General features: G+C 40.4%; 1 protein-coding gene across 10 annotated transcripts in view; it reads left to right on the top strand.

Annotated features, from left to right (window-relative positions):
* GABPB2 (GA binding protein transcription factor subunit beta 2) overlaps positions 1-23,435 on the top strand; it is a 35,199-nt gene that overhangs the window by 5,855 nt on the left and 5,909 nt on the right. For 3 of the 10 annotated variants that reach the window (XR_012156130.1, XM_073323361.1, XM_073323363.1), the window contains exons 4-9: positions 3,281-3,475; positions 4,720-4,870; positions 7,525-7,638; positions 9,123-9,308; positions 10,777-10,916; positions 21,025-21,149. Coding sequence is in view for 6 of the 10 variants with exons in the window: in XM_073323361.1 (XP_073179462.1) it covers positions 3,281-3,475; positions 4,720-4,870; positions 7,525-7,638; positions 9,123-9,308; positions 10,777-10,916; positions 21,025-21,149 (911 nt within the window). In the remaining 4 variants the exon portion in view is untranslated. Of the gene's footprint in view, positions 1-3,280; positions 3,476-4,719; positions 4,871-7,524; positions 7,639-9,122; positions 9,309-10,776; positions 10,917-12,133; positions 19,187-21,024; positions 21,150-22,230; positions 23,424-23,435 lie in introns of those variants that run through there. The other 7 variants (XR_012156128.1, XR_012156127.1, XR_012156129.1 and 4 more) reach the window with 7 other exon arrangements.

The following is a 23,435-nucleotide window of genomic DNA, read 5'->3' as shown; positions in this document are numbered from 1 at the left end:
CAGAGAAGGCAATTAGGTTAGTCAGGCATAACTTGCCTTTGGTGAATCCATACTGACTGTTTCTGATCACTTTCCTCTCCTCAAAGTGCTTCAAAATTGATTCCTTGAGGACCTGCTCCATGATTTTTCCAGGGACTGAGGTGAGGCTGACTGGCCTGTAGTACCCTGGATCCTCCTCCTTCCCTTTTTGAAAGATGGGCACTACATTAGCCTTTTTCCAGTCATCCGGGACCTCGCCTGACCACCATGAGTTTTCAAAGATATTAGCCAATGGTTCTGCAATCACATCCACCAACTCCTTTAGCACCCTCGGATCCAGCGCATCCAGCCCCATGGACTTGTGCTCGTCCAGCTTTTCTAAATAGTCCCGAACTACTTCTTTCTCCACAGAGGGCTGGTCACCTCCTCCCGATGCTGTGCTGCCCAGTGCAGGAGTCTGGGAGCTGACCTTGTTCATGAAGACAGAGGCAAAAAGAGCAATGAGTACATTAGCTTTTTCTACATCCTCTGTCATTAGGTTGCCTCCCCCATTCAGTAAAGGGCCCACACTTTCCCTAACCACCTTCTTGTTGTTAACATGCCTGTAGAAACGCTTTTTTACTCTTAACATCCCTTGCCAGCTGCAACTCCAAGTGTGATTTGGCCTTCCTGATTTCACTCCTGCATGGCTGAGCAATATTTTTATACTCCTCCCTTGTCATTTGTCCAATCTTCCGCTTCTTGTAAGCTTCTTTTTTGTGTTGAAGATCAGCAAGGATTTCACTGTTAAGCCAAGCTGGTCGCCTGCCATATTTACTATTCTTTCTACACATTGGGATGGTTTGTTCCTGCGCCCTCAATAAGGATTCTTTAAAATACAGCCAGCTCTCCTGGACTCCTTTCCCCCTCCTGTTATTCTCCCAGGGGATCCTGCCCATCAGTTCCCTGAGGGAGTCAGTCTGCTCTCCTTTCTTCCTTGTGTGAGGATCCTGAACTCAACCATCTCATGGTCACTGCCTCCCAGGTTCCCATCCACTTTTGCTTCTCCTACTAATTCTTCCCGGTTTGTGAGCAGCAGGTCAAGAAGAGCTCTGCCCCTAGTTGGTTCCTCCAGAACTTGCACCAGGAAATTGTCCCCTACACTTTCCAAAAACTTCCTGGATTGTCTGTGCACTGCTGTATTGCTCTCCCAGCAGATACCGGGGTGATTGAAGTCTCACATGAGAACCAGGGCCTGTGATTTAGTTAATTCTGTTAGTTGTCTGAAGAGAGCCTCATCCCCCTGGTCTGGTGGTCTATAGCAGATTCCCACCATGACATCACCCTTGTTGCTCACACTTCTAAACTTAATCCAGAGACTCTTGGGTTTTTCTGCAGTTTCATACTGGAGCTCTGAGCAGTCATACTGCTCTTACATACAATGCAACTCCCCCACCTTTTCTGTCCTGCCTGTCCTTCCTGAACAGTTTATATCCATCCACGACAGTACTCCAGTAATGTGAGTTATCCCACCAAGTCTCTGTTATTCCAATCACGTCATAATTCCTTGACTGTGTCAGCACTTCCAGTTCTCCCTGCTTGTTTCCCAGGCTTCTTGCATTTGTGTATAGGCACTTAAGATAACTTGCTGATTGTCCTGCTTTCTCAGTATGAGGCAGGAGTCCTCCCCTCTTGCTCTCTCCTGCTCATGCTTCCTCCTGGTATCCCACTTCCCCACTTACCTCAGGGCTTTGGTCTCCTTCCTCCGGTGAACTTTTTTTAAAGCCCTCCTCACTAGGTTAGCCAGTCTGCTTGCGAAGATGCTCTTCCCTCTCTTTGTTTAGGTGGAGCCCATCTCTGCCTAGCAATCCTTCTTGGAATACCATCCCATCTCTAGTGTAGACTAGCCCTTAGTGATAAATATAGGAGATTTAAAACAGGGGTTCGTTTTTGTTGGTGCCCCGCCCCCCCTTGGAAATATTTCACGCTGTGACAACACCCCCAACCCCATATCATGCCACCTTTCCTTCTGTGGTGCTACTGATGGTGACGCTGCTTTCAAAGCTGGGCAGTCGGCCAGCAGCCAGCTCTCCAGCAGCTCAGCTCTGAAGGCAGCGCCGCTGCCAGCAGCAGCACAGAAGGAAGGGTGGCAATACCATGACCCGCTGACAATAGCCTTGCAACCCCCTCTTGGGTCGGGACCCCCACTTTGAGAAATGCTGATTTAAAACAGTGTGATGCCTGTGCAGGAGAACGTCAGGATGACGTTAAAGCAACACTGTTTGCTTAAAGAATCCTATTGTCTGAATTGTTTTACCCGTTGTAACAAATAATACCTAGGATGAGTATAATTGTAAGAGATTTGACAGCATGTTGGGTGGGATCCATGAAGGGACTTAAACATTGCAATGCTGAGCGTGATGGTGGCACTTAACTTTTAGGTGCCTAGACATTCACAGGAACAACACTGTGATCCACAAAGCTGGGCTAGGCGTTTATATTCCATACAATGAATGAGGGGAGATAGATGTGTTAGAATGCAATCCACAAAAGCCAGCATGGTAGGTAGCTCCACCCTAAGGTACCAGTGGGAGACGCTAATGAGGGGGGTGCACTATGCTCCGCTCTTCTATTGCCTGTTGATCACTTTAGATAAGCTATTACCAGCAGGACAGTGGGGTGGGAGGAGGTATTGTTTCATGATTTCTGTGTGTATATAAAGTCTGCTGCAGTTTCCACGGTAAACATCTGATGAAGTGAGCTGTAGCTCACGAAAGCTCATGCTCAAATAAATTGGTTAGTCTCTAAGGTGCCACAAGTACTCCTTTTCTATTGGAGATAGGTGCCTGACTCTGGGCTGCAGGGAGGCATCTGTCTATGAATGGGAACCTGCCACTTGGAGTCGTACCTCAAGCACTTCTGAGCATGCCTGCTGGATCAAGCCCTGCATGTGTCTTAGGCAGCTGAATGTCTGTCTTCTCCTTTGTTCGAACCATGTTCTTGCTGGGGCTTTGGTGGGAGGTAGGCATCCAGCTGCTCAGAGGGCTGTGCACATGCCCAGAGGCAGGAACGTAGGTGCCAAGGGAACTCTTACTCTGACAAAAGGAGGCACTGACTGAGTTTAGGCACCTGTAGGGTTTGGCAGGAGTTTTGTGGATTCCAGTGGAGCCAGAACTGGGACTTAGCTGCCTAAGTATGGGATTTAAGTGCCGAAGTACCTTTGTGTATCCCACTCTTTGTTTAGCCTGTTTCTCTTGAATCAGGGAGAGGCCATGCACTGAAAAAAACACGGTAGATGAAAGCAATTCTTTTTTTCTCTCAGAATGGTGCTGATGTAAATGCCAAGGACATGTTGAAGATGACTGCCTTGCACTGGGCAACAGAACACAACCATCACGATGTTGTAGAGTTGCTTATAAAGTATGGAGCTGATGTTCACGCTTTCAGCAAGTTTGATAAATCAGCCTTTGATATAGCCCTGGACAAGAACAATGCAGAGACTCTGGTAATGCTGCAGGTGGGTTAAGGAGGAAAAATGTTAGCTGATAATTACAGGGAAAGTACGTTATCTGCCTACAGAGTTTGCCAGTGCGATGAGAATGAACATTTCCTACAGAAACTTTCTATTTTACATGCCTGAATCAGAATTGTGGTAACTTGTATAAAATATTGAAATGTCAATTGATATTAGTTTCTTCATCACTGAGATAGTAGATTTGGAGAATAATGTCCCAAATTTCTGAGCTGCATTAGTTTTCTTTGCATGCACACAATTCGTCAGAAACTCTGCTTCTGAACTCATGGAATTGGCTTTTTTGTTGTTGGAATGTTTGTGGAAACATGCCTCTGGGAAATGGGAATGGAAGAAGCAGATTATTTTAATTTTATTACAAGGTTGATTAGTTAATGTTTGGAAAAGGCTATTTAGATAGTGGGCTTGATTCTCTGTTGCCCTGCAACTTGTGTATTGATTTACACTAGTGTAAAACTGATAGGTTTCAGAGTAACAGCCATGTTAGTCTCTACGTAAAAGAATAAATGGACACAAATCAGATGTCAAGAATTATTCATAAACCAGTCAGAGAACACTTCAATCTCTCTGGTCACGCGAGTACAGAGAAGAAAGTTGCGATATTAAAACAAAAAAACTTCAAATCCAGACTCCAGGGAGAGACTGAATTGGAATTCATTTGCAAATTGGATACAATTAACTTAGGCTTGAATAGAGACTGGGAGTGGCTAAGTCATTATGCAAGGTAACCTATTTCCCCTTGTCGTCCGTCCCCCCCCCCCCCCCCCCCCCCCCGACGTTCTTGTTATACCCTGGATTTGTGCTGGAAATGGCCCACCTTGATTATCATACACATTGTAAGGAGAGTGATCACTTTAGATAAGCTATTACTAGCAGGAGAGTGGGGTGGGGGGAGGTATTTTTCGTGCTTTGTGTGTATAAAAAGATCTTCTACACTTTCCACAGTATGCATCCGATGAAGTGAGCTGTAGCTCATGAAAGCTTATGCTCAAATAAATTGGTTAGTCTCTAAGGTGCCACAAGTACTCCTTTTCCTTTTACTAGTGTAAAATGCTGCCATTTCTGATTTGGTAGTATTTTATACCTACTTTTGCACCAGTGCAAAGCAAATACAATTATTTGACTACACAAGGTGCAGAGCAGCAGAGAATCAGGTATGGGTGCCAAGTATTAGTTCTCTTATTGGAGATGAGATAAAAATGTGTGCCTAATTGCATTTTCTTCTTAAGGAGGCAATGCAGAATCAGGTGAACATGAATCCAGAGAGATCAAATCCTGTCACAAATACAGTGACTGTTGCCTCACCATTTATCCTTGCATCAGGGGACGTTCTCAATCTTGCTAGTTTTGTTTCTTCAGCAAACACCAAAACAACCTCAGGTAAGATTCTGTGAACATGTAGGCGAAAAATATTTCTCCAAAATATTTCTTGTGTAAAGGTTTTTAGAAAGCTGCATCTCTCAATTCAGTCTTCTGAATTGTAGAAGGCAGATGTTCCAAGTTAGTAGAGAAAGATCTTTAAAACATATTGGAATGCACCAAAATACACACTTTATCTGTAAAAGATAATGGGCTAGAACTTCAGCTGGCATAAAAAGCCTTGTTCCATTGAGTCAGCAGAGAGCTTTGCTATTTTCACCAGTTGAGGATCTGGCTCAGTATGTATTATAAGCAATAAAATAGAACCTTCATAACTTGGAAAATGTTAAGGACTCAAACTACAACGCACTGAGAGTTTACATAAGAACAGTCCATACTGGGTCAGACCAAAAGTCCATCTAGCCCAGTAAGTATTCTGTCTTCCGACAGTGGCCAATGCCAGTTCCACTGGTAAAATTTGAGTAGGTAAGATATTCACCATTTAGTCCCTAATCCCTAAATTTGTCAAGGTTTCATTCAATACTCTGTTTTATTACTTATTAACTGGAAGAGCAGAGTGAGTCATCTTGTGTATTTGATTGTTAAATAAGGAAACAAATGAAAAATTATTGCAGAGAATGTATTTTGGGTGTACAGATTACTCAACTTATTTTTTCCTAGCCAATAGGTTAGAGATAATATACAAAAATGGGGAAGCTAGTTATTTCCGTAAATTTGTCTGAAAAATTCATTTAAGGCCGAATATAAATTCTTTTCCTTACGTGAGACTTTATAACGTGTTGTTTTTTGTTATTTGGGAAATCCAAACTACTGTTTCTTTTCAGTCTTAAGGAGGCTTCTAAATACAAGGTTTATGAAGCAAGTTGAGGGCCTGACCCTGCAAACACTTCTGCATGTGAGTAACTTTTGAAGCTAATGGGACTGTTCACATGCATGAGTGTTTGCCAGAGTTGATTGGAGCAATATTACAAATGTGGATGTTTCCTGTTTTCAGTTCTAAGGGCACAGAGCTGCAACTGGATTGGTACAAGTGGCACCCTAATCCTGTGTGGCCCCATTGACTTCAGTGAGACTCTGAACTTACTTTGAGTAGAAACTTCCCATGTGGTTTACTCCTTTAATAAATAGACAAATCCCATAATTAACACACCCCCCCAAAAAAAAAACAAAAAAAACCCCTGAGGATTAACAGTGCTTCACATGGATAATGTCACACCTTTCCCTAAAACAAGGACATTCCTGCAATATATGTACCCGGTTAATGTTAAAAATATGAAAAGGCCAATATATTTTTTTTCCCCATTTTGTTCTTTTTGAGTGCCACACTCTAAAACTTTACTCCTGTCAATAATAACTCCTGGTCTGTTGTGGGGATAAGGGTTTGCTGGCCCCATGTCCTTAGCTTTTCTCTTATTTGCCCACAGAGGGCACTAGAGACTGTACTTCAATCACAGCACGTAATAGTTTAACTTTTTTCACCAGTTAAGACACTTTTTGTACCACTTCTTGCTCGTAGGTGACTAAAAAGTTTATTTAAAACTATAAATTCCTTAATGAGGACAAATGTCTTTTACTTGCCTGAAGAAATTTTGTTCAGAAATAACAAAGTTAAACTTTCTGAAAATAGCTTATTGGATATACTAATTTTGGTCCCACTTAGATGTCTTTCTTCTGTTCAGTCAGTACTGTATCCAAGTGTAATGGGTTACTGTGCTCAGTTGAGGGAAGAAGCTTCTCGCACTGGAATTGGGATGATTTTTATTCCTTGCACAAAGCCAAATCTGCAGTCCAAGAACTTGATATGCTGACTGATAGTTCCTTTGTTGCATTTCAACTGACTGGCTTATTTTTTGAAGCTGGTTTTCAAACTGTATGTTGAAATTGTGAAGTGGTTATAATTGACTGATTTAGCTTTCAAGAAAAAACTCAGTTGATTTGTAACAAACAAAATGTGTGTTTTCTAAAAAGCAATGCTGAATGGAGCCAATACTTTATAGATTGGCAGAATCTCTCAGTAAAAGAATTTGGGTTGTATAATTAGCTTATGTCGACAGGTTTTTTAAAAAAAGTTTGGCATTTGCAATTCTGTAATTGAAATTAATGTGAGACTGCAAAGTCAGGTAAAATTAATTAAATGTATAGCAACCGCTTTTGCATAATGCTAATGTGTTCAGCCTGTGTAGTCAGACTGCGTCTAGTCTGTGCTGATGAGGCCCTGTATTTTGATCATGTGTGGCTTTTGAAAACATTGTTCACATCTGTTCAGAATGAAAGCTAAGTGTGGTGCCAAAATCTAGATTTTGATAGCCCAGTGGATTACCATCTGGCCACTTGTAGGTGATCTTTGTGACAATGCTGGAGTAAGTCACGTTAGCTTGCATCGATTTACTCAATTTAATTCCTTTGCATTGTTTCAAATGCATTTATTTTTAAATCCAGTGAAATGAATATTAAATATAAGGTAATTATTTCAACCATGTTCTAAGAACAGTATGTGGGACTGTTTCAGATCTTGAAGTTATGTATGCTAGGTATGAATTGTAGGCTGGAAAAACTGCCCCAGTAGAGCAGTAGGTTTTTTAGTAAAGTTTAATATTACAGTAGAATACTCAGACTGCAAATCTCCTTCACTTGCCTTCATTTCCTCAAAACAGGTGATTCCCGTGTCTCTACAGTACAGTTTTCAAACTCAACAACCTCTGTGCTTGCCACGCTTGCAGCCCTCGCTGAAGCATCTGCTCCCCTTTCCAATTCAAACAGATCTTCAAGTAAGTGGAATGAATCTGGTGTTGACATCAATATATTTAATCCCTAGTGCATCATTTGCAAGAAATCGTAAAGAAATTGGGTTACTTAAGTATAGCTTGTAAAAAGGATTTGAATTCATTCAGCATAACTTGAGAGTTGCAAAGTGATATAATATTTGGCAGCAGTTGCAAGGCTAATAGATTTATCTGTTATCATAGCTCATAGATATTTCTACAGACTATAGTTGCTCCTTTGAATGAAGCACCAAAGTTGTTTTTACTAACCATTCTTTCATTCTATCCTGTTTTGACCTGGATCCTGTTAGAATTGTTCTGTCCAGCTAAGTGTTATAAAAATAAATAGAACACAGCTTGTATCTCTGTCAGGTGCTCCTTACTACACAAATATGGACAGTGATATTTTTTCAAACTCCAGTTTTACAAAACAGATAGTTTGGAATGATTTTATCGCCACATCGATATTTTGTGTGTTCCCCCTATTTTACAGTGCCTCGATTTTATTTAGTTAGTTTATTTTTAAACAAGTGTTAGGATTTCTTGAGGACTTGGTAACATTTGGGTTCTTTTTATGCATACCATAGAGCCTCAATTTTATGAACATCACGAACAACCATTTACAGGAACCATTTTTCCTGACAGTGGGGGGGTGGGAAATAATAATGGTAAAAGTGATTTCGAGCGAGTTGTCACCCCTTTATGTTCCAATGCTATCAATGTATTGGAAATTGCTTTGCAGTGGTTTTGAAGGACAAGAAGAAAATAATTCATGGCATCAAATTGCAATTTATGCACTGTGCCTGCTGTAATTTTGAGATGTTCATAGAATTGAACTTTCTGATTTTATGAACTCCTTAGTCCCCAATTAGTTTGTAAAATGGGGTTCTACAGTACTTTATTCTAAAAATAATTTTGTGATGCTTAATGGCAGTGATTCTCAGCCTATTTACCATTGTGGGCCACATATGCAGCTCTCTGTTATGTGGGCTTTATCCACACAATATATATAGTACCTACATGGCCCTGAGGATGTCACGTGCCACAGCTGTGTACTGATTGGGTCGTGGGTTGAGAACCACTGGTTTATGATTATTTACAATGTGCAGTGTGTGAAAACCACCAGTTGACTTTAGAATTATCAAGTTGGCCATCTTTTTTAAAAACAAACCTTATGTAATAATCTTTAACATTTGAACCCATTTTTTTTTTCAGCGACTGAGTACTTTTTACTGTATTCATTGTATTTGTGAATCCTGGTGCTTTAAATTCATCTAGGTATCTGAAGAGAATTATTTTACCATTGAAAAGTTGCTGGGGTTGTATTGGTATTTTATTTTGTCCACTTTAGATTTTTAACATTTGCCGATTACTCCATACCAGATGCTTCAGTGTTTGGGGTTTTTGTGCAGTAAACATTGACTCATTTACTCTACGCTTTTTTTTAAAAAGAAAAAGCTAACTCGAGAGTTTTGCTCTGCTTTCTCCAGCTAACACAGAGGAAATAGTGGAAGCAAATTCTGTAGATTCTGCAATACAGCAGGTGGTTGGTAGTGGAGGTCAACGAGTCATTACGATAGTAACAGATGGCGTTCCACTGGGCAGTCTCCAAACCGCCATTCCTACTAGTGGTATCAGCCAGCCGTTTATAGTGACCATGCAAGATGGACAGCAAGGTAAGAGGCTGCTGAGTTTAGAAAACTGTAAGCCCGTTTTAGACTTTCCTGATGTTAAGGGGGGGGAAAAATAGCTATGGTAGATGCATAGACCTAGACTTAGGAAACTAGGGATGGCGCGGGAAAGGGAAGGAAAAATGATGAGGCCATTACATAGTTCAGCTTGCTCATAGTGTGCTGCTACAATTCATACCTTCCAAGTGAGTTCTCTAAAAGAATGGAGAGAAGAATTAAGGTTTATGACTGAGGCTAGTTACATAATCATTCTACTTTAACACAGATAAGCACAGTGCTACATTTTTATATGAATATTAATAGTTGAATTAAAATGAGTAAAACATGTATAATAGAATTTATTTATGGTAAATATTTATTAGGTTATCTGGTGCATTCCCACCAGCTAGGCTAGGATTGTTTCCTACTACATGATTGTATGTGTCCTCTCCAATCTGGATTTAAATAACTCAACCTATTGTGCTTCTACCAAGATCCATTGGGTGATTATTCCAGACTCTAAGTAGAACTTGGTTTAAAACATTTTTCTTGATTGTCAGGTTAAGAATACCTTTTCATCCCATTACTCTAATTGTATTGCCTTAGACCATCCTAATCTGTCAGTTTCACAAACCAACACACCTGTGTAAAGTTATAGGTAGTTTAGAGATGTGCAGACCAGTCATTAATGAATTACTTATTTTCATTTCACCTCTGTTTGCAAAATGTCCATGAATGGAAAGCAATTTTCTCAAATTTATTCAGAATTACTTGCCAAATGTCTACACGTAATTATTGATCTGTAGCTTGTCTGTCAATGTTCCTGATTGAACTCTTTTGATAAAACACAGTAGTTCATATCTGGAAAATTCACAAGTTTTATGTACCCTCTTAATTCAATTGGTATACTATTGAGAAGAACAGGATGATGAAAGAACTACAGTATTCCCTAAAATAGGGAGTGTTTTTAACAAAAACATTCACCTTTGCTGATTTAAGATTCTCCCAACTAGTTTCAGAGCCCATTCACCACCTTTCAATAAAAGAAATGATCCTGCAAGATGCAGAGTGCTTTGAGAATGCCCTCAGCACCTCTTAGAATTGGACCCACACTTTTTCCAGAGAGTGCTCCAGTTGTCATTTTCCACTTAATTGAAATGTAGAAGTAACAAGCTTTGTGAATCCTCTGCTGATGGACGTAGAGCTTCTGATCAAGTCATGGGTTCGGTTTCCTTGTTCAGATCTTGCATTAAGACATCCTATTTCCTACAGCAAGAAGAAAGGTGGTGAATGGGCTCTGAAACTAGCTGGGAGAATCTTAGGAATTGCTGATTAAGTTTCCCACCACTTCTATGCGGAGCAGCACCTCTCTCCTACATTAATTTCAAAGTAGTCTGTCTCTGGATTTATGTATAAAAGCATCTATAATCCGTTGTATATTCATTTCCTGCATTTAATATTCCTTGACTTGTAGTTCTAACTGTACCTGCTGGTCAGGTTGCAGAAGAGACGGTTATTGAAGAAGAAGATGATGATGATGTAGAAGAGGAAGAACATCCACCAGCAAAGAAGCAAAAAGTTGACCCAAATGTAAATGATTTGGAGGAAAACAAGGTAAAAGTTCCTGTTTATAACTTTCATAGAAAGTGGGTGCAGTCTAAAGTATCAGGAAAGGAAACTCCACTGAACTGAGAATGTGGAGTTTCAAGTATAGTTACAAAATAACACTCAATATAAATGATGTGGCCCAAGTTGATTTTAAATTTAGTCAATGATCATGCCTTTGCCATTTCTGAAAACTCTCACTATAATGTTTCCCATTCTTTTTGCTCCGTCTGTATGATCAGTTATTAATATGCAATACATGAATACCACCTAACTCTTATGTAGTGCTGTTCATTAGTAGATATCAGATGCTTTACAGAGAAGGTGAGTATCATTGTCCCCATTTAAGGGGAGGGAAACTGAGGCACAGAGAGGGGGAAGTGACTTGTATACTGTCACCCAGTGGCAGAGCAGGGAATAAGAACCCAAGTCTCCTGCATGGCAGTGAAGTGCTCTGTCCACTAGGCCATGGGGCAAGTAGTGTTAGCAATTGAGTCACTGGTGGTGGAAGGAAGATTCTCTTCCAAGTCGCTCTTTGTGTAATCTTGTCAGTTAGTTTTTGAGCCCAGGCTATTGAGTTGAAGCATTGTACTCTGCTGTATTATTTTGAACTCCCTCTAAAACTGCAGTGATAAGACCCAATGTGAGACTGACCTCTCTTCACATTCCAGTTGCAGTTTTAAAGAAAGTCAGATAACTTATCCAGCACCCTCCATTTGGAAGGATATGTACTTTTGCTGGCAGAACTTAACTTTTGATTTTGGGGGCCACTAGGTGTTCTTTTTTTGTTTAGTCTATTTTTCTATCCCTCTCCCCAGTTGCCAACACTGTTGCTTTTGCATGTGAATTATAATGAAATATGGAAACCCCACGAATCCATCCTTATGGGGTTACTTATACTAGAGAACTGTCCCTATCCTACCTTGCTGAAAAGACCAGCAGACAGATTCTGCCTTAACATATACCATGTGCAACTTGATTTCACTTTAACATAGGCCAGTAATCAGCCCTTAGGTGATAAATCGCAAACAGGGCTGGGTTGTACCAATGAGTAGAGGCAAAAGGCTTTGTATCCCTATGCCCTGAGACATCCATTATCTCTCTATGCACTTGGTCTGTCCTTTCTTACCTGTATCTAGGTATTGTGTATTAGTGCTTGCATCCCAGATACAGGCTCAAGCTGCTGACTCATCTGGGCACTAGTCAGAGGCTGTCTTGTTTTGTAGGACGATAACGAAAGGGAAATGTTACAGCAGCAGTTGCAAGAGGCAAACCGAAAGGCGCAAGAATATCGAAGCCAGCTAATGAAGAAAGAACAAGAAGCAGAGCAATACCGGCTAAAGCTTGAAGCCATGGCAAGACAGCAGCCCAATGGTGCTGAGCTTACAGTGGTTGAAGAGGTTGCTGAGGTGGATGCAGTTGTGGTATCATCGGAGGAAATGGAAGGGTCTGCAGCCACTGTGGTGGAAACAGAGCAGCCTACTGACATTGCTGTGGAAACTGTAACGGCGTAACCTGTGGGTTACCAACTCCGTTTTAAAAGGAAAAAAACATTATTTTAAAGGAGATGCTGTTGACAAGCAACATCATGAGCTAAGGGATCTATTGAAAACCCTCCATGCAACTGGAATATTGAAGAACTCAACTGCTTGTGTGGTCCCATTCAGAGGGATAAAATCTCTCCTGCAGCTCATAACATTAATTTGCTTTGAACACAAAGCCAAAGGTGCTTTTATAGTTTGATGTTGAGAGAGAGGTATTTTTAAAAGTACCCTAAAATTTAGCCAGCAAGTGACCAACAAGCCTATTTTGTGACATAGGTCTATAATGTGGGAGGGAAGGGGATGGGGGTGGGGGAGAAGAGAAGTACCTCATTGCCAAAGTAGCTGGTAATAGCGCTCAGCTGCCCTGAATTTACTGCACTGAAAACAAATGTTATGCAATGACATATTTGCACCCTTGTGTGTAGTTCTTATCCGATTGGAAACCACAATTTGGAGTCTCACAAAAACAGTCTGTTTGGGGGTATAAACTTTTCATTAAAAAGCTGGCTTTTATTGGAAAGCAAACGTCGTTGCTGAAATGAAAACACTATTGACATCTTTCAAAGCCCTTTGAGAGAAGGTGGAAAATGGATTGGTCTCTGTAGATGATAACGTTTGTTTCAAAAATGAATCCAAAATACAGTACTCCTACAAGAACAAAGCACAGGCTAAGTTTGCATGAGCTCTTTAGCATTTAAGCAATTTGAGATATCAGGGAATATTAAAACTGCCTTTTTTTGGTCTGTCTTTGAAAGAGCTATCTACATCTGAACCCTTGACTACCTAAAGGGATACCAGGTAAAAATTAGACCCTTCAGTTTTATGAAACTTGGTCAAGTTTTCTTTTTTAGCATTTTTGTGCTATACAATGGCACCAACTCTGTTTATGTATGCAAAATAAAATGTCTCTGAAGTTGTGTTCTAAGACAGTCTGGGAGGTTAATATGCTTCTGTTTGGAAGTGGGTAGGCATCTCACATCTTTACTAATCAAAATTGTCCATTTTAAATTTACTAAAATGTTTGGTTTTTTTAAACAAGTGACTGATCTTACTATTAAATGTTTATGGGTGTTTTTTCTTTACTATTTGCTTGCAGACCCATAGAGTAAAGAAGTTACCTATATCTGTTGCCAGTTGCAGGCATGGAGATTGTATTTTAAAGTGAGAGACGTGTATCAAATGCAGAACGGTCTGTCTTTTCTGGTACAGGACTGAAGCAAAATTATTGGAAGTGCTATGATTAACTATGGGAACTATTGTTTACGGTATGGTAGTCTTAATAAATGATCATGAGTAAAGCAATTTAAATTGAGGGAAAACTTCACAAGAATGTAGCCTGACCAGTTTGCTGCAGAGTTTAGAAAGTATTAAATCACTTCTATCTTGAAAAACTGACATGCCACAGAAACTGATACTGCTTTCTTGACAAGTTTTGAAAAATTGGTCTTCCCTTTCCATGGCAAGTATTGTTAAATTCATGGCTTCAGTTTGCATAATGCAGTCTCTCCTGCTTAAGTTCTGCTGTTTGTGAGGATTGGCAGTATTCATGGTGGTAATTCAATTTCATGGTTGCAAAGGTCTGTCTTGTATTGTTTTTTCCCTTATTTCCAGCAGTGTGTGTCCAGATAATGTGGCTTTGTGTTGATACAGATACCTCTTTCATTACATTTTTTTTGTAGCAGACATGCCCAAGTTAGGACATTTGAGATGAATGGTGCAGACTTTTTTTAGTCTACAAAGATACTAACTTCTGGAGTCCTGAACTGTAATCCTGGGCATGGTCATAAGTGAAAATGAATTGGCCTCTGTGTAGCAGAGACTGGTTCACATCAGAAAAGTATGGCTCAAGTTCATAGGATAGTGATTGCTCAAGAGTGCTTTCGACTTGATCGCAGTGACATTGCAGGTCATGTCTTGGGACGAGCTGTGGAGGCCTATTTGAATCAGGTTTTGCTCTGTGTAGTACTGTTAGTCTCTCGCATTAATGAGCATGAGATTGGCATATATTTAAAAAAATGTAACTTCAGCCTGTCTTTGCAGCTTGAATCCTATAACTATCTATTCTAAAGCAGTAGCATCCAAATATTTGATCCATTTCCTGTTCAAAATGAATTGCCTCTGCTCACTCGGGAAATGTGAGGTGCTTCAATCTTTCACATAAATTATTTTTGACCATGCATTTTGGCCTAAAAGTTCTCCATCTATATATATTATACCAAATTCTACCATTACACCCATGCACCCTCATTGTCTCCGCTTGGATTGAATGGTTGAAATAGAGCAGAATTTGGTGTATACGTCCACACTGCAGAGTAAATGTGTAAGTTGTATTTATTCTGTACATACGCTTACAGTGCAAAGCTTCTTTTAGATAGTGCAGATAGTACATTGTGCCTTTAGAAATGAAGGAAGAACTATCCATTGTAATGATGGATTAATATAAATCAAATAGTTTTAATTTGGTAGTCTTATTAGAAAAAGAATGACTACTTCTGAACAGAGATGTTTCCTGATTAGGAGATAAGCATTGTTTAGTTTTCATTTGAAAGAAAGAATTGTAGAAGCTAGGTCTCTTCCAACCCTGTTTGGTTACCAGTCCATATCCCTGTCAATACAGGGCTACTGTATTTTCTGAGGTTTTGCTCGGTCTCGTGTTAAATGGCACAAAACTGGGGTATCTGCCAGTTAGGCTTTGGAATAATTTCCTTGTTGATTTCACTGTTGGGAGTTTTTCTTATTGTCTGGATGGACTTCTTAGGAATGGTTTATTTTGTCGAGCTCCCCATCTTCCCCCAAAGTGATTGTTGGTTGCTGGAGTTATAAATCAGTAACTAAGGGATCTTACATAGTCACTCTGATCAAATCTTTGCCTCTGTGCAGTTTCAGTGGAAGCCATGAGAGGGACTTTGACTCCTTGTTGGTAGAAAATAGGAGAGTCAAACTCTTCTATTTAAATTTTTCCTCTATTTAGTTCTTGTGGATAGAAGGTAACAGTGAAGAGGCCCAGACTTTTAGAAACAAGCATACGGCTTTGGACAGCAACTTCAGAATGAGAAACAAAAAGAGCCAAATTTCTTTGCTAAAGCCAGTCACGGCTAAAATATCATTCTATGAATCTTGGTAGTGCCCAGATTCCTCAACTGGGATTGAGGACGTGTTGCAATAGGTGCTGTACAAACGCACAGAATGCAATACCTACCCCTAACTTTTAATCTAAGAAAGGACAAGCCAAGCAAAGGCTGGTCAGCGATATAAACCCAGTTAAAATAACCATTAAAAAGAATTTAAATGAAACAAGGTCCTTTTTGGAAAGTTGCATTTCACCAAATTCTGAAGTGTCTCCTTGGAGATGTGGTGGATGTAACAAGAATCAAAAAGCAAGATTCAGCAAAACATGCTGTCAGCCCTCTCACAGCTTGATTGGGGATAGGAAAGAAACTGGTTTATAAGATGGAGAGGGGGAAGGGGGGGAAATGTGAGCCAAAGTTATGAATAGTTTGTTGGAAACTTATGGACACTTGCTATTTGCAGAACATACAGGTAAGAGTGTAATCTGCCATCCTGCAGAAAGACATTATAGCAGCAGTGTCAATATTGTAACACAGCACACTGAGTTCAGTGCCATCTTGACTCACATTTTATATATCCATTCTAAGGCCATAACCTATAAGGAGGGTGGTTGCACCATTTATGCATATACCCAAAGTAGGAAGTGTGTCCAATATTCATCTTTCTTTTAACATAGTGGCCCAGAGTCACCCCTGCTATAAGCCCCCTAAAATCAATGGAGTTACCAAGATGAATTTGGCTGTTTTCTCCTCACTTATTGTAGTGCAATTAAAACTTTACAGTCCATAAATTTCAGAAACATTTCCTGGGTTTTTTTCTCTGAAATATTGTGCAATTTAAAGATATGCCCTGGCAGTCCAGTCCAAGCAGAAATTGTGTATGTGGTGTGGTTTTTCTTGTTTAAAACAGTTGGCTAAGTTTTAACAGTATTTTAGCGGTTGTTTTCACTAACCGCTTTAGGAAAGACTTATGAAACTACTTTCTTTGTATTGTAAAAACTACCATGGGACTTACTGGTTTTATGTATCAAAGTGCATTTATTTATAAGCAGTGTAACTATTTATAAAAGACTTTATATCTTTTTCCAAAAGATGTTTTGAGGAAGGCTTTAATAATGGATTTTTTAAATTAATGAAAGTTTAAAGAAACAGGACTCCTAATTATTTTACATTGTCACTATATATGTCAATACTATAAAACAGAACCAGTGTTTCCTCTGAATTGAAAAATACATTAATTTCCTTTGGTTTGTTTTCTGTACATGTTACAATTGTCTGAGCTGAAATTTTTTATTGTACACTGTGAAATTGAATCACAATGGTAATCCAGAGAGAATTTGGTTCAACAAAATGTTTACAGATTTAAAGGGACACTGTCAAGTTTAAAATTATATTTGCCTGAAAATTGTGCCTACTGTAGTTACTTGTAAGACCTAAGATTACAGTACCTGAAAAGCTGGCAAAAAAAAGTCTGCATTTGACAGCACTTTGTGTATAGTCATTTTAACTGTTTCCCCTGTGTTTCAATTTTGCTTAAAAGACCCTTCTACTGGGAAACAGAGCGCCTCCTCTCTCTCTCACACATGCACGCACTCTCGCTCTTTTTTTATTTTAAAAAAAAAATTCTGAATATACTGTTTGAGGGGGCTGGGATTTAAAAATGAGTCAATTTTTTTTAAAGAAAAAATCACAGTATTCTTTTAATGTTGTACGGTGTAAAAAATTCACCATTTTGTGTTTATATTTTAGAAGTTTTCACACACCATGTCTGAATTAAGACTGCAGCACATGATAGATGCCCAGCATTCAAAAACACAATTTCCAGCTTTTGTATGCCCTTATCCATGGCAATTATATGATGAACGCTGGCTTTTGAACAGAGAGGCAGTGCTATATTCTGGTTAACGCAAGCCTAGGTGAGGCTACATAGATATTTTATGGGTTGTTCTTAAATAAGGGACGGGGGAAAATGTAGAGATTTGTCTTACGTCCAGATCCTGCCAGCCCTTGTGCATATGAGTGATGTTATGCAGGTGAATAGTCCCACTGAAATTATGCCTGGGTGTTTGCAGGATCAAGGCCTGCATTAGCTCATCTCCTCCAAACCTCACAGATTTTTAATAGAGCGATAAAGGATTACAAAAAGTTTAAAAGCCTAAAATAAGCCCTTCATCTTAGCCTGTGTGCAGAAAGGGAGCTATCTGTACATAGCACTTAATTAAAAAAAAACATAATCCTCCCACACAACCTGCCTGAATTTCCAACTGAAGAGACCAATGTACAGGTTCTGTCTTATTTTTGGATTTGCATTTCTGAGTGGGAGAGGCAGGAGAAATTTGACTGGTTTCAAATGAACATGATTCAAAACTGCTATTTTTAACTTAATTGGTTTCTCCTTTTTTTATATTAAGATATTTTTAGGTGACTAAACGTTACCCTAAAGTAAAAGAATCCCAGAATGGAAACCCAACATTTAGCAATTCAATGGGTCTGCACACACAGTCCTTGCTCAGGTAAAACTCTTCGAAATCCATGAAATTTGCCTGAGTTCTGACAGTAGGGATTAGGTTTTCACCTGCAATCTAGTTTAATTCACATCCATTTAACATTCCTCATATGAGATGAACATGATCTGGTTGTAATTGGGATAGAAGTTGAGTTGTGCCCCGTGTCTGTTTCTACATCAGTGGTTCCATTATTCTAAACAGTGACTTAAACTTTGCAAAACTTCTCCAACGGAGAGGAAAAGAACATTAAGCAGGTTGTGTAAACTTTAACCAAGCTCTTAGATTCCTTTAGATTTTAAATAATAAATGCCCACCCAAAAAGCTCTTGTGTACTCAGATGGGAAATTTCCTATCGGGGAGTAACTAAAGCCGTTCTGGTATAACTTCCCTGTGTGGACACATTTTTATTGTAGAATAGCGTCCTCACAGGGAGTTACACCAGACCAGTTATTCCACTGCAGTTATGCTGGGAAACTTCCCCATGTAGACAAGGCCTTAGGTTACGTCTACACTGCAATAAAAGACCTGGTGCATGGCTGTGGCTGGCCCAGATCAGCTCTCTTGGGCTCAGGCTGCAGGGCTAAAAATTGCTGAGTATGTGGCATAGCTCCAGCCTGAACCTAAACATCTGTTGCAGTTTTTAGCCTTGCAGCAAATCCTGTTAGCCTGAGTCAGGTGACCTGGGCTCTGAGACTTTGGTGCTGTGGGGTTTTTACTGCAGTATAGACGTACCCTCAGATACTTAACAAAGACCTCTTGGAGTTTTCTTTTACTCTGCCACCTGCACAGCCTGACCAGTGTTCCCTGGCTTATCTTGAGGCTTGCAGTTCTCTAGAGAGAAATGCTCAGATTCTGCAACCTTACCTGTATCAGATCAGAATTTTTAACATCCTAGGGGTTGTGTGTATATTTATTATCAGTATGGCAGAATGCTATTTGCCACTTCATTGCAAAAACTCCATTACAAATCCAATTAGCACTGTGATTAAGCATTTAAGTGCCCAGAATTGTAAAATTCTTAATAGCTTTATGTACAGGATGCCTTTAGAAAGCTTAAGTATTCTTTTTATATTTAGAATGTTTTCAAATGTTAAATTTAAACGTGTGTGTATATATACATTTTTGTACCATGTTTCCTAATAAAATGCCAGTCATGTATATGCTTGCCTTTTTTCTTACATTCAGTATGGGTTACTATAACATTTGTATCTGCATTTGAGATTTTATTCAGCATTTTGGTACTGTGATTAAAAATCCCATAGGACTTTTTTCCCCTATGAGTGTATTTCTGAACTTTCAGTAGCAAACTGTTTAGTGTTGCTGTGAGCTGTTAAACGCTTTTCTGTTCCACCCCAGAGGTGGCTGTATTTTAGTAATGGGTAAAGCGATCCCAGATCTCCACATTCCTCTTGGACTCTTGAAGAGGAACAAAGTGATCAAAAATCTCTGCAGTATCTCTGCCATGCTGCCAGATTACCTCCCCAGTAGACAAAGGGGTCAGAACTAGTGCCCATATCTGATGCACAAAAGGGTTGTACTTTCACACTCCACTCAGCACTGGGAGAAGAGATTTATTCCATCTACCCTACCACAAAATACTCAGGCTACTACAGTCCTTTGAGAGTAGGAGTCAAGTTTTGATCCCTATTCCCTTCTCCCCCATGGATTTGATCAGTAAGTTTCGATGAGGTTTTTAGCTTTGTATAGAACTGGTATCTCTCACAGCTGTACCATGAGGCTTAATAATCTAATGTATTTATTTCTTCAAATGTTTAAAATCCTTAGCCCACGCTCTCCTCTACAGTCTTGACAAAGAACGGGGAAATGTGGCTTTTGCAGCAGGTCAACAAATCTGGGCTCTGGGAGACCAAAGCAGGAGAGGGGAATGAATTACAAAATCAAGGCTGCTTCGTGGAGAACGCCCTCTTGTTTATACCAAGAGTCTCTGCAGAGCTGAACTGTAGCAGTGTACCATGTGGAGAGAGGGAGTCTCTCGAGACAGTTTCTGTAGCACTTTTAGGCTGCAAATCAAAGTATATTAATATGTTTATTACATGTGGATTTCTGCATGATTATGGGTGATTTGATCTCCGTATTAGACTGAGGGCTGAATTCTGTTCTGTTACATAGGTGTCAAGCCACTGACTTTAGAGGAGATACTCCAGATTTACACCTGTGTAGCAATAGAGCAGGCTTGAGCCCTGGGCTTTTCTGCAACTGATAACTGCAGCAGCCACACAGCCTCCTTGCAAGGAAAGACTTCACAGAAAGACTATGTGGCAGCTAGTGTGTTTTGTTAAGAAATAGATTTCTGTGCCTCTCATTTTTCATACACTTCTAAATGTCTGTTGATTCCTAACAAATGGATCCAGGTTGCAGAAAATAAATCCTGTCCCTGATGTTTTAAATGATGGTTTTGATCTGATGGAGATGATTTGTTTTGCTCAGACGAGATTAAACCCTGGGGAGCCACCTGTAGTTAGAATGCCCCTAGTATTGGATTTGTCTGGTTTCAGAGAGGCTGTCTGCTCAATGAGAGAACAAGGAATAATCTTTAAAATTCCAGGTGTATTGCCTCTTTTGCAGTGAAGTATTGACTAACAACTCACATTTTATGGGTAGTTATGACCCATTTCGCTTCTGCTGCCACATTGATTTATAATAGCTTAGATGTTCAACTGAAAATAATTATTTTTCCTGAGAAACCACTGAAGAGTAGCAGCTTGCTGCCAGAAGATGAAAAGCGCAGGGTGGCTGATCTAGGCATTTCCTGTCCCTCCATCAGTACGTTAACAGGTTAGATTTCAGGGAAACCAGTGCTCGCTCAGAACACTAAAATAGCCAGGATTGGCCTCCAGCATAGGCAGCGTCAAGCAAAAAGGCTTTTGGCTTCCTGCTACGGTATGTCTGTAGACCTCTGCTGCCCAGCTGATTCATGCTGGAAAGGGAGGATAGGTAGGTCAGAGCCTCACCATTGTTTCATACCTTTTGTCAATAGGTGATAGAGAAACTCAAGAGAAGAAGCGCTACTGTAAAGCACCTGCCTTTGTCCCAGCGTGGTGCTGCGGCAGCCTGCATGACTCTTTATCTTGGCATTGAACCTCACCCCAGAAGTCCCAAATGGTAAGAGGTCCTACCCCAAATGCATGTGAAATGGTTCCTAATAGTTTGGTCTTAACCAGTCTTTCCTCTGCAGTCCAAACATCCATTCAACCAGAATCCAGGAGACCAGGCTGTAGGATCCAGCAGTGGAGGGGAACCAAGGTTAAGGGGCAGATCAGCTAGAACCTCAGGGCTGCTCCCCTGCAGTGGGAGCAGCGGGGTGGGTGGCAGAACTGAAGATGTAAGTCCTTTCCCACCTCACCATTGGAGTCAGGGCAGCTGCAGGAGGGGAAAGGGTTAAGAAGTCAACTTGCCCACCCGCCCAAGACCACCCCAACAGTGCACTGGCAGTTCGGTTTAAGGGGCAGGGAGTACTGCTGCAACTAGATCCACTCATATGCTCCTTGGCATGTATCTTGGAAAGGAGGGGTACCTATTTGCCCCAAAATTCTTGTGGGGTGTCCACACTGCCCCAAATCCCTCACCCCTTACAAGCCCCAATCATGGACTAAACATCTATGAATCAGGCTCTGCTGGAGCCACCCTTTGTCCCAGGGGACAAGAGAAACAATTATCCACTCTTCAAAAGAAGACCAGGTTCCACTGGACAGAGACATGGTGCCAGCATTTAATGCAGTCGACTATGCTTTTCCAAGAAGATTGATCTTGGCTAGCTCAGGCGACTGGTAATTTGATGGGGAACCTTTCGCCTCTAAGGCGTGGGTTTGTATCTAAACGGTGCAGCAGCATTTCCAACCCAAGCTTTCAAGAACCAGGAGTCAGGCCCTCCCAAGTAATCTGTCTGGCTTTAAAATAACGAGATTTTAAAATACACAGGGTGGGGGCTTTTTATTTGCCTTGTGGTTTTTGAGTAGTTATGGCTCATTTTTTTTTTTAGCATTTCTCTTGAATAAGGAGAGCTAGAAACTTCCCTTTTAAAATATATATGTAAAAAATTAAAGCTGATTTCCCACATAATCACCTGACTCCAGAAGCTGCGACTTTTAAGAAAAACCTCAACAATCATGAACGTTTAGCACCACAAAGAAATCCAGGTTGGACTGTGCTATTTTCTGTAGCTAAAGAGATGTTTGTTTTCCAGGGCCTACTAAGATTCACACTGTAAAAGGATTTCAAATGTTGCCCACCAATGTGCTAAAAAGCAGTTGGGGAAAATGATTGACTCAAGGGGAAGAAATCACACACAAATATTCAGACACTACTTCTCAGAGCTGAGTGGTTTCTGGAAATGCAATGCAAGCAAAAATATATTGCTACCAACCAATGATTCAGCTAGCCAGCAGAAGGCCCCAGCCCTGCAATTGGACCCCTGTACTCACACATGGATGTTAGCTGCTCCTGTATAACTGGGGGCACAAGTTATGAAAAACATATTTCCTTCTTTTACCCTCCAAGGTATATAATGTGTAAACCCAGAATTGGGATGTAGGAAATCTAGGTTCAAAGACCAGGGTGCTCTCTCAGCGCATGACCTTGGGCACATCACTTTCAATCTGTGTCTGTGCTTCCCCATCTGTGAAATAACACAACACTGTGGTAAAGCCCTTTGGAAAGCCTTGGCAGAAGGGAGCTGAAATGTGGTGTTTAGAAACCAAGAACTTGGGGCAGCTTTAGAACAACCAGGACTTTATTGATAAACCACTCCTTTCAGGGGGGTTTTAAGCATCTAGATTTGACTTTTGGTTTCAGATTTAAAAAAAAAGAAAAGAAAAACCATCAAAACAAAGAACAGCCATGTCAGATTTGTAACTGTAGTCAATAAACATAAAAAACTTGCCCCGACATTTCACCATGAATAGTTGGAAGAGCAAAGGTGACCACCCAAGAGTTTAACACGTGGCTGGGGAGGAAAACCAAGCCACAGCTACTCCTATCTGTGCAGCATACGTCCAACCTGTGGACAGAACAGAAGTTATCGCCTTTGATAGTACTTTGTGGACCACCTGGGAGTTAATTGTCAAGTTACAATGTGAAGACAAGTGTTGCTCATTAGTGAAGGGAGCTATTATCAGAGTTGCTCAGAGACTTGTGAGGAGATGTAAGTCCCTAGATCTCTAGACCTTGGTGACCTCAATAGGTACCAGGGTAATCAAATCTGGAAACTCCTGCCTGGTTTGACTTGTTGATTCTTATCCCATTTCATTGTCCCCATCCCTGTGATTCTTGCACAAAGACAGAGGTTGTAGGATAGAATGTGCCTTAATTGGATTAGGTTCAACACCACCAGCTGACTCCTCATGTGGGATGACTATGTGACTTCTTGCTAACTGGCCAACTCCCCCATCC

This window comes from Lepidochelys kempii, chromosome 24, assembly GCF_965140265.1.
Source record: "Lepidochelys kempii isolate rLepKem1 chromosome 24, rLepKem1.hap2, whole genome shotgun sequence".
Lineage (NCBI taxonomy): Eukaryota > Metazoa > Chordata > Testudines > Cheloniidae > Lepidochelys > Lepidochelys kempii.
The sequence above is the reverse complement of the archived record's forward strand: the minus strand, read 5'-3'. Positions and strand labels throughout refer to the sequence as shown.